General features: G+C 41.7%; 1 protein-coding gene across 2 annotated transcripts in view; it reads left to right on the top strand.

The window, feature by feature from the left end:
• Positions 1-15,271, top strand: part of LOC139761185 (uncharacterized) — a 173,561-nt gene extending 158,290 nt beyond the window's left edge. The window contains exon 12 of one of the 2 annotated variants that reach the window (XM_071685184.1): positions 13,487-15,271. In XM_071685184.1, coding sequence (XP_071541285.1) covers positions 13,487-13,969 — 483 coding nt within the window. In that variant the 3' untranslated portion in view covers positions 13,970-15,271. The remainder of the gene's footprint in view (positions 1-13,486) is intronic. The other variant, XM_071685195.1, reaches the window with a different exon arrangement.
• Positions 15,272-15,348: the final 77 nt, after the last annotated feature.

The raw sequence follows: 15,348 nt of genomic DNA, 5'->3' as shown, positions 1-15,348 counted from the left end.
ATTTCCAGCCCCCCGCTCCCTTCCCTTTTAGTCGCCTTCTACGACACGCAGGGAATACGTGGGAAGTATTCTTTCTCCCCTATCCCCTATATATATATATATATATATAGAGAGAGAGAGAGAGAGAGAGAGAGAGAGAGAGAGAGTGGGTGGGGGTGCACCCATATGAAGGAGTAAAGACATGGTACATATATACAAGTTTAAGAGATAGAGCAGCACAAGTATAAAACTCTCCCCATAATACACACGTGCCAGGGTCCCACATGTGGAAGATAGGGAAACAAATTGTCTGCAGACAAATATTAGAAATGCTTTCATTGTATGTAAAGGAAATATTCAGCAAGTTCTTCATATCCTACATAAGACCAAAATTAGAATGTGCTTCTTAAGTTAGGTTCCTGCACCTATCTGTCTAATCTATATCTGTGACACCAAATCCCACTGAGAACTATCAAGAGGTGGCCACAGCAATGAGTCTCCACTTATCCCTGTCCTTATGTACCTCCCTCGCATGCTCCATTCCATGCATTCTCTAAACCATTTCTTACCCTCCAGTACTTTTCCACTCTCTCTCCCCATGTTACGGGTGCTCTTCCACTCATACAGACCCCTTTAATCATACCGTCGTACACTCTCCTTGTAAATTCCATGCCTTGCATTCTTCCCACATGCCTATACCACATCAAAATATTGTTTCACTCAATCTACCACTTCACAGTTCTTTCTCTTTTTATTCCCTACCGTACCAGATATCTCATACACCCCCCACATTTCTTTTTGCATTACATTTAGTCATACCACATGCTGTAAATGTCTCATTCACTTCAGTGTACTAGCAGAGCTAACCTTGTGATGTGCAAAAATTTTAATATTATTAAAACTTTTGTCGATCTACATCTCTGACATCTGCTCCCTCTGGAAACTCCCATCAAGGTGAGGGTCACGATAAGAGTCTTCACTTACTCCTGTCCTTACATGCCTCCCTGGCATACACCATTCCTTGCATTTTTCCCCTTTTTCTATCCCACTGGTAATCTTGCATTCTATTTCCCTCTTGTCACTGGTGGTCTTCCTCTCACGCCAACCCCTTTAAGTGTGGTGCAGGTTAAGCATCCCTAATCCGAAAATCCAAAATGCTCCAAAACCTGATATTTTTTTAGTGCCAGCATGACATTACATGTGGAAAATTCCACCCCTGACCTCACTTTCCTATGCTATCCCTGACGCTCTATTGGCGCCAGTTTGACCAGACCTCCATGCATTACTCACTGTATTTTTTTGCTTATTCTCTGCTCTGTGTGAATAAGTGTAAGAACATGATTGCTTATCAGTAGCCTATAAATTCAGAGTCAGGAATGAAGGTGATGCCAAACAACCACAGATTATCCACGTGGGCAGTTGACGTTGTGACACCTTAGCTTCCTATGGTTCATTGTTACACAATCTTTGTTTCATGTGCAAAATTATTGAAAATATTGTATAGATCACCTTAAGGGTATGTGTATAAGTTGCATATGAGACATAAATGGATTTTGTGTTTAGACTTGGGTCCCATCCCCAAGATATCTCATTATCTATTATCCATCATGATAGATGTGGAAAACAGGATGGTATGGAAACAAATTGGTTAGAAATGAGACATACCTCAATGTTTCGACCGTTGAACGGTCTTTCTCAGGAGATACTGATTCCAGCATTTGACAGGGCTGTGTTCCCAAGCAAATGATGGTCACCTAGTCGGATGCCTTGGCGTGTCGCTCTCTGATTGGGTTTCTTTTCCTGCTACCTCCACTAGTTCACAGTGATCTCCACTGCCTAACATGACCAATAGATGAACCCAGACCTCGTGTTGATGTTGTTCTTAGTCCCTTCCTGTAGGTAATCTCTCACTCTATCACTAAATGGTTGACACCAAGGCAACTGCAGGCAAGTGGCAAACCATTTAGTGATAGTGTGAGAGCTTACCTAGTGGAAGGGGTTAAGAACATTGTTAACACAAGGTCTGGGTTCATCTGCTGGTCACATCAGTGGAGGTCGCTAAGAATGGATGGAGGCAGCAAGACAAGCAGTCCAATCACAGAGCGATATACCAAGGCATCCAATTGGGTGACCATCACATGCTGGGGAATGTGGTTCTACCGAATGCTGGAATCAGTATCTCCTGAGGAAGACTGTTGAACAGTCGAAACGTTCAGGTATGTCTCAGCTCTAACCCGTTTGTTTCCATACCATACTGTTTTCCACATATCTCATTATGTATATGGAAATATTCCAAAATCCAAAAAAAATCCAAAACACTTCTGGTCCCAGGCATTTTGGATGAAGGATACTCGACCTGTATCATACACTCTCTTTGTAAAGTCCTTGTCTTGCACTCTTTCCACATGCCCAAACCAACTCAAAGTATTACATTTCACCCACTCTAGCACCTCACAATTCATTCCCTTGGAATTCTCTGCCATATCAAATCTCTCATACACCCTTTCATTACTTTCTTCACTTCATCAAGTCATACCACATTCCTCTCTCAAATAGCTCACATCTACAGCCTGGATTCATGAGGTCTTTGACTCATTCCATGTTCATGTTTCAGCTGCATAGGTAAGGGTCGGGAGGCCTATACTGTTCCTTTATCCTCTCTTCACTTCCGTACTGACACCTCTACCTTTCAGTGTTATATTAAGGGACTCAGTGACCTGTATTGCTCCTTCCCTTATCTCTCCTTTCATGTCACCAAACTTACCCAAGATAACTCTCAAATACTTAGATTCTGTCACCTTTTCCAGTTTTTCTCCCCCCACTCCCCCACTCTCTTTTCTCAGTTTGTAGGGCTTTGCAAAATCTATACTTTCACTGTTTCCTTTCAGAGACCATCACTGTACTTTTACTTGCATTTACCTTCAATCACCTACGTTCACACATCATAAACCACACTTACAACCCTCTGCAGCTCCTCTTCTCTCTCAGCACATATTATATCATCAGCAAATGGGCTTGTAACTAGCCATCATACCTGACCAACCCACTCCTTCCCTACACCCCCTTTCCCAAGTTTTGCTTTCACTCTCTTATCACTCCATCCATATGTATATATTAGAAAGCCGCACATCCTTGTCTTACTCCCTTACATATACCAAAACGTTTGCTCAGCTCTTCATCCATTCTTTTGCATGCATTTACTCCTCTTAAACGTGCTTTTACACTTTTATAGAGGGCCTCATACCATCCAACAGTTGTCCCCTTACTCCCAAATGTCCTTTACACATCTCAAAAAGCATATGCTTACTCCAAATCCATAAAAGCTGGATACAGCTTCTTACTTTTCACTAGATACTTTTCCACTGTCATTCTCAGAGCAAAAATCTGATCCATACATCCTCTAGCTTTCTTAAAACCCTCTGCATTCAATCACTTCTATCAATTAATCAACATTCTTGCATTCCCTTCTCCTCGTATATGTAACGGCCTTTTTCCCCTATGATTGCTACTTTCATCCCTAGCACTTTTTTCTTTGAATAAGGAACAATAATAGCTTTCTCCCAGTCCACAGGCACAACCCTCTTCTTCCATGCTAAAGTACATATCAGATACATCCACATTATCACAGTTTCTCCTCCATACTTCAACGCTTCAGCTGTGATCCCATCTGCTACAGTTGCCTTTCTACCCCATATTTCCCATTTTACCTCCCTTCCTGCTATATGCCTCTGCTTTTGTATCCTTTTCCTTCCATCTCCCATACCCATGCATGTAACAACTGCTACCTCACCTGCCACCACATTCATCAGTTTTTCAAAATGCTCTTTCCATCTTCTTTTTACTTCTTCCTTTTGATTCAGCAACTCCCCTTCTTTACCGATCATATTTACTTATCCAGTCTTACATCTAGCTCTTTCCTTTTTCACCTCCTTCCAGTACAGTTTCTTATTTTCCTTGAAATTTTTCTTTTTGCTTTCTTCCAAAATCATTGTCTACTCATCTTTGCTTTCCTCTATCAGCTTCATTACATTCCACTTACAAGTCTTATATTCTTCCCTTCCCCTTTGCTGAACTTCCACTTGTACATTCATTTCAAGCAATTTACCACATGCCTTTTTTCCTCTTCCACAGCATTTCTCTCTCAGTCATCCACCATGCATTTCCCTGTTCATTCCTATAACCCGCAACCTTGTATCCAACTGCTAATTCTTCAGTCTTTAGCAGTCTTTCTCTGAACATTTTTAAAACCTCAGTCACATATGACGCCATTCCTTCTATTTATTGCATTTTCATTTAAACTTTCTGTCACCTCTTTTTCATACTCCTTGCATTCTTTTCTATTCACCTTCTCTCTTGACAACATTTTTATCCCTCCATTCTTCCATATGCTATACTTCCACTTTTCCCTCATCCTCTTACACCTGTAGCATCCAACTGTTTTCTCAACCTTTCATCCAATGCCACATAGTCCCTCAAACCCATTTGTTCTTCTCATCCTCATATATATGTGGATCCTTGTGTGCTGAATAAAGATGTTTGCAAGAAATAACCCTCTCTCAGCACAGACATCTACAAGATAACCCCCATTTGCATTTAATCCAGGCACTCCACATTTACCACCTATTTTTTCAGTTTCATCACATCCTTCTTTCACATTCATATCACCCATTACAGCCACCTTTCTCTCCTTCTCAGACCGATTTATACAGTCATTCATATGTTTCCAGAAGTGCTCTATTTCATCTGTACCTCTTACAGTCTTCATATTCACAAGTATATATTAGTATATATCAGTGATGGATTGCGCAAAAGATGCTTGTGGCATGAGAAGAGTGGGAGGTGGGTTGATTAGAAAGGGTAGTGAGTGGTGGGATGAAGAAGTAAGATTATTAGTGAAAGAGAAGAGAGAGGCATTTGGACGATTTTTGCAGGGAAAAAATGCAATTGAGTGGGAGATGTATAAAAGAAAGAGACAGGAGGTCAAGAGAAAGGTGCAAGAGGTGAAAAAGAGGGCAAATGAGAGTTGGGGTGAGAGAGTATCATTAGATTTTAGGGAGAATAAAAAGATGTTCTGGAAGGAGGTAAATAAAGTGCGTAAGACAAGGGAGGAAATGGGAACTTCAGTGAAGGGCGCAAATGGGGAGGTGATAACAAGTAGTGGTGATGTGAGAAGGAGATGGAGTGAGTATATTGAAGGTTTGTTGAATGTGTATGATGATAGAGTGGCAGATATAGGGTGTTTTGGTCGAGGAGGTGTGCAAAGTGAGAGGGTTAGGGAAAATGATTTGGTAAACAGAGAAGAGATAGTAAAAGCTTTGTGGAAGATGAAAGCCGGCAAGGCAGCAGGTTTGGATGGTATTGCAGTGGAATTTATTAAAAAAGGGGGTGACTGTATGGTTGACTGGTTGGTAAGGTTATTTAATGTATGTATGACTCATGGTGAGGTACCTGAGGATTGGCGGAATGCTTGCATAGTGCCATTGTACAAAGGCAAAGGGGATAAGAGTGAGTGCTCAAATTACAGAGGTATAAGTTTGTTGAGTATTCCTGGTAAATTATATGGGAGGGTATTGATTGAGAGGGTGAAGGCATGTACAGAGCATCAGATTGGGGAAGAGCAGTGTGTTTCAGAAGTGGTAGAGGATGTGTGGATCAGGTGTATGCTTTGAAGAATGTATGTGAGAAATACTTAGAAAAGCAGATGGATTTGTATGTAGCATTTATGGATCTGGAGAAGGCATATGATAGAGTTGATAGAGATGCTCTGTGGAAGGTATTAAGAATATATGGTGTGGGAGGAAAGTTGTTAGAAGCAGTGAAAAGTTTTTATCGAGGATGTAAGGCATGTGTACGTGTAGGAAGAGAGGAAAGTGATTGGTTCTCAGTGAATGTAGGTTTGTGGCAGGGGTGTGTGATGTCTCCATGGTTGTTTAATTTGTTTATGGATGTGGTTGTTAGGGAGGTAAATTCTCTCCATGTGCCCAAACCACTTCAAAACACCCTCTTCTGCTCTCTCAACCACGCTCTTTTTATTTCCACACATCTCTCTTACCCTTACGTTACTCACTCGATCAAACCACCTCACACCACACATTGTCCTCAAACATCTCATTTCCAGCACATCCATCCTCCTGCGCACAACTCTATCCATAGCCCACGCCTCGCAACCATACAACATTGTTGGAACCACTATTCCTTCAAACATACCCATTTTTGCTTTCCGAGATAATGTTCTCGACTTCCACACATTCTTCAAGGCCCCCAGAATTTTCGCCCCCTCCCCCACCCTATGATCCACTTCCGCTTCCATGGTTCCATCCGCTGCCAGATCCACTCCCAGATATCTAAAACACTTCACTTCCTCCAGTTTTTCTCCATTCAAACTCACCTCCCAATTGACTTGACCCTCAACCCTACTGTACCTAATAACCTTGCTCTTATTCACATTTACTCTTAACTTTCTTCTTCCACACACTTTACCAAACTCAGTCACCAGCTTCTGCAGTTTCTCACATGAATCAGCCACCAGCGCTGTATCATCAGCGAACAACAACTGACTCACTTCCCAAGTTCTCTCATCCCCAACAGACTTCATACTTGCCCCTCTTTCCAAAACTCTTGCATTTACCTCCCTAACAACCCCATCCATAAACAAATTAAACAACCATGGAGACATCACACACCCCTGCCGCAAACCTACATTCACTGAGAACCAATCACTTTCCTCTCTTCCTACACGTACACATGCCTTACATATATTTTTTTTTTATTATACTTTGTCGCTGTCTCCCGCGTTTGCGAGGTAGCGCAAGGAAACAGACGAAAGAAATGGCCCAACCCCCCCCCATACACATGTATATACATACGTCCACACACGCAAATATACATACCTACACAGCTTTCCATGGTTTACCCCAGTCGCTTCACATGCCTTGACTCAATCCACTGACAGCACGTCAACCCCGGTATACCACATCGCTCCAATTCACTCTATTCCTTGCCCTCCTTTCACCCTCCTGCATGTTCAGGCCCCGATCACACAAAATCTTTTTCACTCCATCTTTCCACCTCCAATTTGGTCTCCCTCTTCTCCTCGTTCCCTCCACCTCCGACACATATATCCTCTTGGTTAATCTTTCCTCACTCATTCTCTCCATGTGCCCAAACCACTTCAAAACACCCTCTTCTGCTCTCTCAACCGCGCTCTTTTTATTTCCACACATCTCTCTTACCCTTACGTTACTCACTCGATCAAACCACCTCACACCACACATTGTCCTCAAACACCTCATTTCCAGCACATCCATCCTCCTGCGCACAACTCTATCCATAGCCCACGCCTCGCAACCATACAACATTGTTGGAACCACTATTCCTTCAAACATACCCAATTTTGCTTTCCGAGATAATGTTCTCGACTTCCACACATTCTTCAAGGCCCCCAGAATTTTCGCCCCCTCCCCCACCCTATGATCCACTTCCGCTTCCATGGTTCCATCCGCTGCCAGATCCACTCCCAGATATCTAAAACACTTCACTTCCTCCAGTTTTTCTCCATTCAAACTCACCTCCCAATTGACTTGACCCTCAACCCTACTGTACCTAATAACCTTGCTCTTATTCACATTTACTCTTAACTTTCTTCTTCCACACACTTTACCAAACTCAGTCACCAGCTTCTGCAGTTTCTCACATGAATCAGCCACCAGCGCTGTATCATCAGCGAACAACAACTGACTCACTTCCCAAGCTCTCTCATCCCCAACAGACTTCATACTTGCCCCTCTTTCCAAAACTCTGGCATTTACCTCCCTAACAACCCCATCCATAAACAGATTAAACAACCATGGAGACATCACACACCCCTGCCGCAAACCTACATTCACTGAGAACCAACCACTTTCCTCTTTTCCTACACATACACATGCCTTACATCCTCGATAAAAACTTTTCACTGCTTCTAACAACTTTCCTCCCACACCATATATATATATATATATATATATATATATATATATATATATATATATATATATATATATATATATACCCATGCATTCTTCACAATTCTAGTCTTTCCTTTCACCCACATTATTCTTAATCCACCCCATACTTTCGGTGATAGCTCAGTTGCACATCCCTCTTCCCTGATGATTTTCATTCATTCCTGTACATACTACTCCTCTTTCCAACATCACAAGGTATTTCATGTCTGTGATGTGAATTCCATTCCAGAGATATTGAAACAACTCAGCTGTTGTCCTGCACTTACCCCATAAAGAAAACACACCACCATCATACTTCTTTAACCTTTGGTCTTGCTTGGTTGACATAGCTAGTTTTCTGAGTTTTCTGGGTATCCTGAGGAAGGAATGTAAGGTAAGATACATGTATATGTTATTTTATTTATTTTATACATCTCCCACTCATTTGCATTTTTTCCCTGCAAAAATCGTCCAAATGCCTCTCTCTTCTCTTTCACTAATAATCTTACTTCTTCATCCCACCACTCACTACCCTTTCTAATCAACTCACCTCCCACGCTTCTCATGCCACAAGCATCTTTTGCGCAAGCCATCACTGCTTCCCTAACCCATTCCTCCCCCACTCCCCTTACCTCCTTTGTTCTTACCTTTTTCCATTCTGTACTCAGTTTCTCCTGGTACTTCCTCACACAAGTCTCCTTCCCAAGCTCACTTACTCTCACCACCCTCTTCACCCCAACATTCACTCTTCCTTTCTGAAAACCCATACAAATCCTCACCTTCGCCTCCACAAGATAATGATGAGACATCCCTCCAGTTGCACCTCTCAGCACATTAACATCCAAAAGTCTCTCTTTCACGCGCCTGTCAATTAACACGTAATCCAATAACGCTCTCTGGCCATCTCTCCTACTTACATACGTATACTTATGTATATCTCGCTTTTTAAACCAGGTATTCCCAATCACCAGTCCTTTTTCAGCACTTAAATCTACAAGCTCTTCACCATTTCCATTTATGGAAGAGGTGAAAAGGAGGGCAAATGAGAGTTGGGGTGAGAGAGTATCATTAAAATTTAGGGAGAATAAAAAGATGTTCTGGAAGGAGGTAAATAAAGTGCATAAAACAAGGGAGCAAATGGGAACTTCAGTGAAGGGGGCTAATGGGGAGGTGATAACAAGTAGTGGTGATGTGAGAAGGAGATGGAGTGAGAAATTTGAAGGTTTGTTGAATGTGTTTGATGATAATCGAGTGCAAGCCATCACTGCTTCCCTAAATACATCCCATTCCAACCCCACTCCCCTTACCTCCTTTGTTCTCACCTTTTTCCATTCTGTACTGAGTCTCTCCTGGTCCTTCCTTACACAAGTCTCCTTCCGAAGCTCACTTACTCTCACCACTCTCCTCGCCCCAACCTTCTCTCTTCTTTTCTGAAAACCTCTACAAATCTTCACCTTCGCCTCCACAAGATAATAATCAGACATCCCTCCAGTTGCACTTCTCAGCACATTAACATCCAACAGTCTCTCTTTCGCGTGCCTATCAATTAACACGTAATCCAATAACGCTCTCTGGCCATCTCTCCTACTTACATACGTATACTTATGTATGTCTCGCTTTTTAAGTCACCCAATCACCAGTCCTTTTTCAGCACATAAATCTACAAGCTCTTCACCATTTCCATTTACAACACTGAACATTCCATGTATACCAATTATTCCCTCAACTGCCATATTACTCACCTTTGCATTCAAATCACCCATCACTATAACCTGGTCTCGTGCATCAAAACCACTAACACACTCATTATGCTGCTCCCAAAACACTTGCCTCTCATAATCTTTCTTCTCATGCCCAGGTGCATATGCACCAATAATCACCCATCTATCTCCATCCACTTTCATTTTTACCCATATCAATCTAGAGTTTACTTTCTTACACTCTATCACATACTCCCACCACTCCTGTTTCAGGAGTAGTTCTACTCCTTCCCTTGCTCTAGTCCTCTCACTAACCCCTGACTTTACTCCCAAAACATTCCCAAACCACTCTTCCCCTTTACCCTTAAGCTTCGTTTCACTCAGAGCCAAAACATCCAGGTTCCTTTCCTCAAGTATACTACCTATCTCTCCTTTTTTCTCATCGTGGTTACATCCACACACAGTTAGACACCCCAATCTGAGCCTTCGAGGAGGATGAGCACTCCCCCCGTGACTCCTTCTTCTGTTTCCCCTTTTAGAAAGTTAAAATACAAGGAGGGGAGGGTTTCTAGACCCCCGCTCCCGTCGCCTTTAGTCGCCTTCTGCAACGCGTGAGGAATGAGTGGGAAGTATTCTTTCTTCCCTATCCCCAGGGATAATACATATATATATATTTATATTTATTTTTTATTTATTTATTCTCGGTGAATGTAGGTTTGCGGCAGTGGTGTGTGATGTATCCATGGTTGTTTGATTTGTTTATGGATGGGGTTGTTAGGGAGGTGAATGCAAGAGTTTTGGAAAGAGGGGCAAGTATGAAGTCTGTTGTGGATGAGAGAGCTTGGGAAGTGAGTCAGTTGTTGTTCGCTGATGATACAGCGCTGGTGGCTGATTCATGTGAGAAACTGCAGAAGCTGGTGACTGAGTTTGGTAAAGTGCGTGAAAGAAGAAAGTTAAGAGTAAATGTGAATAAGAGCAAGGTTATTAGGTACAGTAGGGTTGAGGGTCAAGTCAGTTGGGAGGTAAGTTTGAATGGAGAAAAACTGGAGGAAGTAAAGTGTTTTAGATATCTGGGAGTGGATCTTGCACGCCTTTCACCCTCCTGCATGTTCAGGCCCCGATCACTCAAAATCTTTTTCACTCCATCTTTCCGCCTCCAATTTGGTCTCCCACTACTCCTCCTTCCCTCCACCTCTGACACATATATCCTCTTGGTCAATCTTTCCTCACTCATTCTCTCCATGTGACCAAACCATTTCAAAACACCCTCTTCTGCTCTCTCAACCACACTCTTTTTATTTCCACACATCTCTCTTACCCTTACATTACTTACTCGATCAAACCACCTCACACCATATATTGTCCTCAAACATCTCATTTCCAGCACATCCACCTTCCTGCGCACAACTCTATCCATAGCCCACGCCTCACAACCATACAACATTGTTGGAACCACTATTCCTTCAAACATCCCCATTTTTGCTTTCTATGATAATGTTCTTGACTTCCACACATTCTTCAAGGCTCCCAGGATTTTCGCCCCCTCCCCCACCCTATGATTTACTTCCGCTTCCATGGTTCCATCCTCTGTCAGATGCACTCCCAGATATCTAAACCACTTTACTTCCTCCAGTTTTTCTCCATTCAAACTTACCTCCTAATTGACTTGACCCTTAACCCTACTGTACCTAATAACCTTGCTCTTATTCACATTTACTCTTAACTTTCTTCTTTCACACACTTTACCAAACTCAGTCACCAGCTTCTGCAGTTTCTCGCATGAATCAGCCACCAGCACTGTATCATCAGCGAACAACAACTGATTCACTTCCCAAGCTCTCTCATCCACAACAGACTGCATACTTGCCCCTCTTTCCAAAACTCTTGCATTCACCTCCCTAACAACCCCATCCATAAACAAATTAAACAAATATGGAGACATCACACACCCCTGCCGCAAACCGACATTCACTGAGAACCAGTCACTTTCCTCTCTTCCTACATGTACACATGCCTTACATCCTCGATAAAAACTTTTCACTGCTTCTAACAACTTTCCTCCCGCACCATATATTCTTAATATCTTCCACAGAGCATCTCTATCAGCTCTATCATATGCCTTCTCTAGATCCATAAATGCTACATGCAAATTCATTTGCTTTTCTAAGTATTTCTCACATACATTCTTCAAAGCAAACACCTGATCCACACATCCTCTACCATTTCTGAAACCACACTGCTCTTCCCCAATCTGATGCTCTGTACATGCCTTCACCCTCTCAATCAATACCCTCCCATATAATTTACCAGGAATACTCAACAAACTTATACCTCTGTAATTTGAGCACTCACCTTGGTCCCCTTTGCCTCTGTACAATGGCTATGCAAGCATTCCGCCAATCCTCAGGCACCTCACCATGAATCATACATTCATTAAATAACCTTACCAACCAGTTAACAATACATACATTAAATAACCTTACCAACCAGTTAACAATACAGTCACCCCCTTTTTTGATAAATTCCACTGCAATGACATCCAAACCTGCTGCTTTGCCGGCTTTCATATTCCGCAAAGCTTTTATTACCTCTTCTCTGTTTACCAAATCATTTTCCCTAACCCTCTCACTTTGCACACCACCTTGACCAAAACACCCTATATCTGCCACTCTATCATCAAACACATTCAACAAACCTTCAAAATACTCACTCCATCTCCTTTACACATCACCACTACTTGTTATCACCTCCCTATTAGCCCCCTTCACTGAAGTTCCCATTTGCTCCCTTGTCTTACGCACTTTATTTACCTCCTTTTAAAACATCTTTTTATTCTCCCTAAAATTTAATGAACTCTTTCACCGCAACTCTCATTTGCCCTCTTTTTCACCTTTTTCACCTTTCTCTTTATCTTTATATATATTTATATTTATTTATTTTGCTTTGTCGCTGTCTCCTGCGTTTGCGAGGTTCGTTCACACTCAGTCTCTAGCTGTCATGTAATAATGCCTGAAACCACAGCTCCCTTTCCACATCCAGGCCCCACAGAACTTTCCATGGTTTACCCCAGACGCTTCACATGCCCTAATTCAGTCCATTGACAGCACGTCGACCCTGGTATAAATTTATAAAATATTTGAAATATATTAAATATATAAAATGTTTTTTTATTTTTTTATTATACTTTGTCGCTGTCTCCCGTGTTAGCGAGGTAGCGCAAGGAAACAGACGAAAGAATGGCCCAACACACCCACATACACATGTATATACGTACACATCCACACATGCACATATACATACCTATACATTCCAACGTATACATATATATGCATCTTTTTTTCATAATATTCGTCATTTCTTGCATTAGCGAGGTAGCATCAAGAACAGAGGACTGGGCCTTTGAGGGAATATCCTCACATGGCCCCCTTCTCTGTTCCTTCTTTTGGAAAATTATAAAAAAAGAATGAGAGGGGAGGATTTCCAGCCCCCCGCTCCCTTCCCTTTTAGTTGCCTTCTACGACACGCAGGGAATACGTGGGAAGTATTCTTTCTCCCCTATCCCCAGGGATAGTATATATACATACACAGACATATACATATACATAATTCATACTTGCTGCCTTTATTCATTCCCACCGCCACCCCACCGCACATGAAATGACAACCCTCTCCCCTGCATGCGCGCAAGGTAGCGCTAGGAAAAGACAACAAAGGCCACATTCGTTCACACTCAGTCTCTAGCTGTCATGTATATTGCATACATACATACATACATACATACATACATACATATATGTATATAACTTTTTCTTTTTTTTTTAGGTTTTCCAAGAATTTGTTGACAAGGATGCAGAAGCAAGGGAAGCAGCAGATAAAAATGTAGAAAAGAATAAGAAAGGTGTGATAGGAAAGAAGAGTGGGGAATCAGACGCTAAAAAAGAAATCAGTGAAAGTGAGGAAAAGAAAGAGAACAGTAGTCAGGTGACTGAGGTAATAGAGGATGGTATGGAGGGTGAGGAGGAAGGAGATGCTGGCGATGATGTTGAGGATGACATGGATGTTGATGCAGATGAAGACGATGAGGATGACTATGGTGAAGATTGTGAAGATGTAGTACATGAGGAAGAAAAGAGGCATGAAATCCAAGAGCACCATTTAGAGTACAAAAATGATGATGGTGACACCACTGATGATGACTTGAAGGAAGTTTTGACTAGTGCCTGTGTTGAGGAAGAAGAAGAATTTTCTGAAGAAGGCAAGTTTTATTTCCATGTTAGTGATACAGATACCATATTCTCTCCTTAGATAGAGGAATCCATTGAAAATGTACTCAGAATTCTGTAGTTATTACATATCCAAGCATAAGTTTTCATAATAGTATCCCCATTTGACATCTTTTCTCTCCAGAGTCATTTTGTTTCATGAGCTGTGAGAGATGTCTCTGACCTCTAAGGGTTAGAAACATTTGTCTTACTGGTAATGTATTTACCCCTCATCCTTTATTAAGTACCTGTTAAGGAGTTAACACCTTGTTGAGATGCACTTGTTGTCTTAAACACCAAGAGTATGCAGTATTGATTGTGGTTGTCAACTTCTTCCTGGCCAGCTTTTTCCATCCTTACATGAATAAGTATCCTTGTCTGACTTGTTTGAATTATAAGGGTTGATGGTGTTCATTAATGCAAGACAAAATATGCACCGTTGGTTTGTCTTCATGAGATGTGGTGGACACTGGGGACTTAGCCTTCAAGCTCTTATTCATAATTTTTCAGTCTTTCTAGTGTTTGCAAAAGTTATGTGTTTACCTTCTTGCATCCCCTGACCTAGACTTCATTTGTCTTTTTTTTTTTAATCTTTCTTGCGGAGGCTTTCAGTGTATAGGCCATTTCTAGGGGCAATACACAGAGGTTGGGACTAATGGACCACATGCATAGTGAGAGTATTCCTAGAATTATCCTTAACATTTGAAGGTGTTCAAAATTTTTCAGTTAGTGGATGCAGCTTGAAGTTGACAGCCATAATGACCATGTTAGTTGAATGGCCCAAAGGCCAAACAACCAACCAAATGATAGGGACTAGCATTATATTATCCCAGATTGACAATGCTGATTTCCATCCTGTGGTTGTGCTATTTGGGGTCAAATTCAAACTTCTGCTAGGGTTCTTTTCATATTGAACTTGACTGGATTAATATATATAAATAGCTCTTTTAGCTCAGTCCTAGGGTAGGGGAGTTATTCTAATGCTCTTTTAGCTCAATCCTAGGATGGGGGAGTTATTCTATGTCAGAGAGACTGTTTTTTTCACAAGGTAGGTATTTTTTTTTTTTTTTAATTTTGCTTTGTCGCTGTCTCCTGCATTTGCGAGGTAGCGCAAGGAAACAGATGAAAGAAATGGCCCAACTCACCCCCATACACAATGTATATACATACACGTCCACACACCTAAATATACATACCTATACATCTCAATGTACACATATATATACACACACAGACACATACACATATACCCATGCACACAATTCACACTGTCTGCCTTTATTCATTCCCATCGCCACCTCGCCACACATGGAATACCATCCCCCTCCCCCCTCATGTGTGCGAGGTAGCACTAGGAAAAGACAACAAAGGCCCCATTCGTTCACACTCAGTCTCTAGCTGTCATGTATATTGCATACCTAC

The sequence above is a fragment of the Panulirus ornatus genome, chromosome 3, assembly GCF_036320965.1.
Source record: "Panulirus ornatus isolate Po-2019 chromosome 3, ASM3632096v1, whole genome shotgun sequence".
Lineage (NCBI taxonomy): Eukaryota > Metazoa > Arthropoda > Malacostraca > Decapoda > Palinuridae > Panulirus > Panulirus ornatus.
The sequence above is the reverse complement of the archived record's forward strand: the minus strand, read 5'-3'. Positions and strand labels throughout refer to the sequence as shown.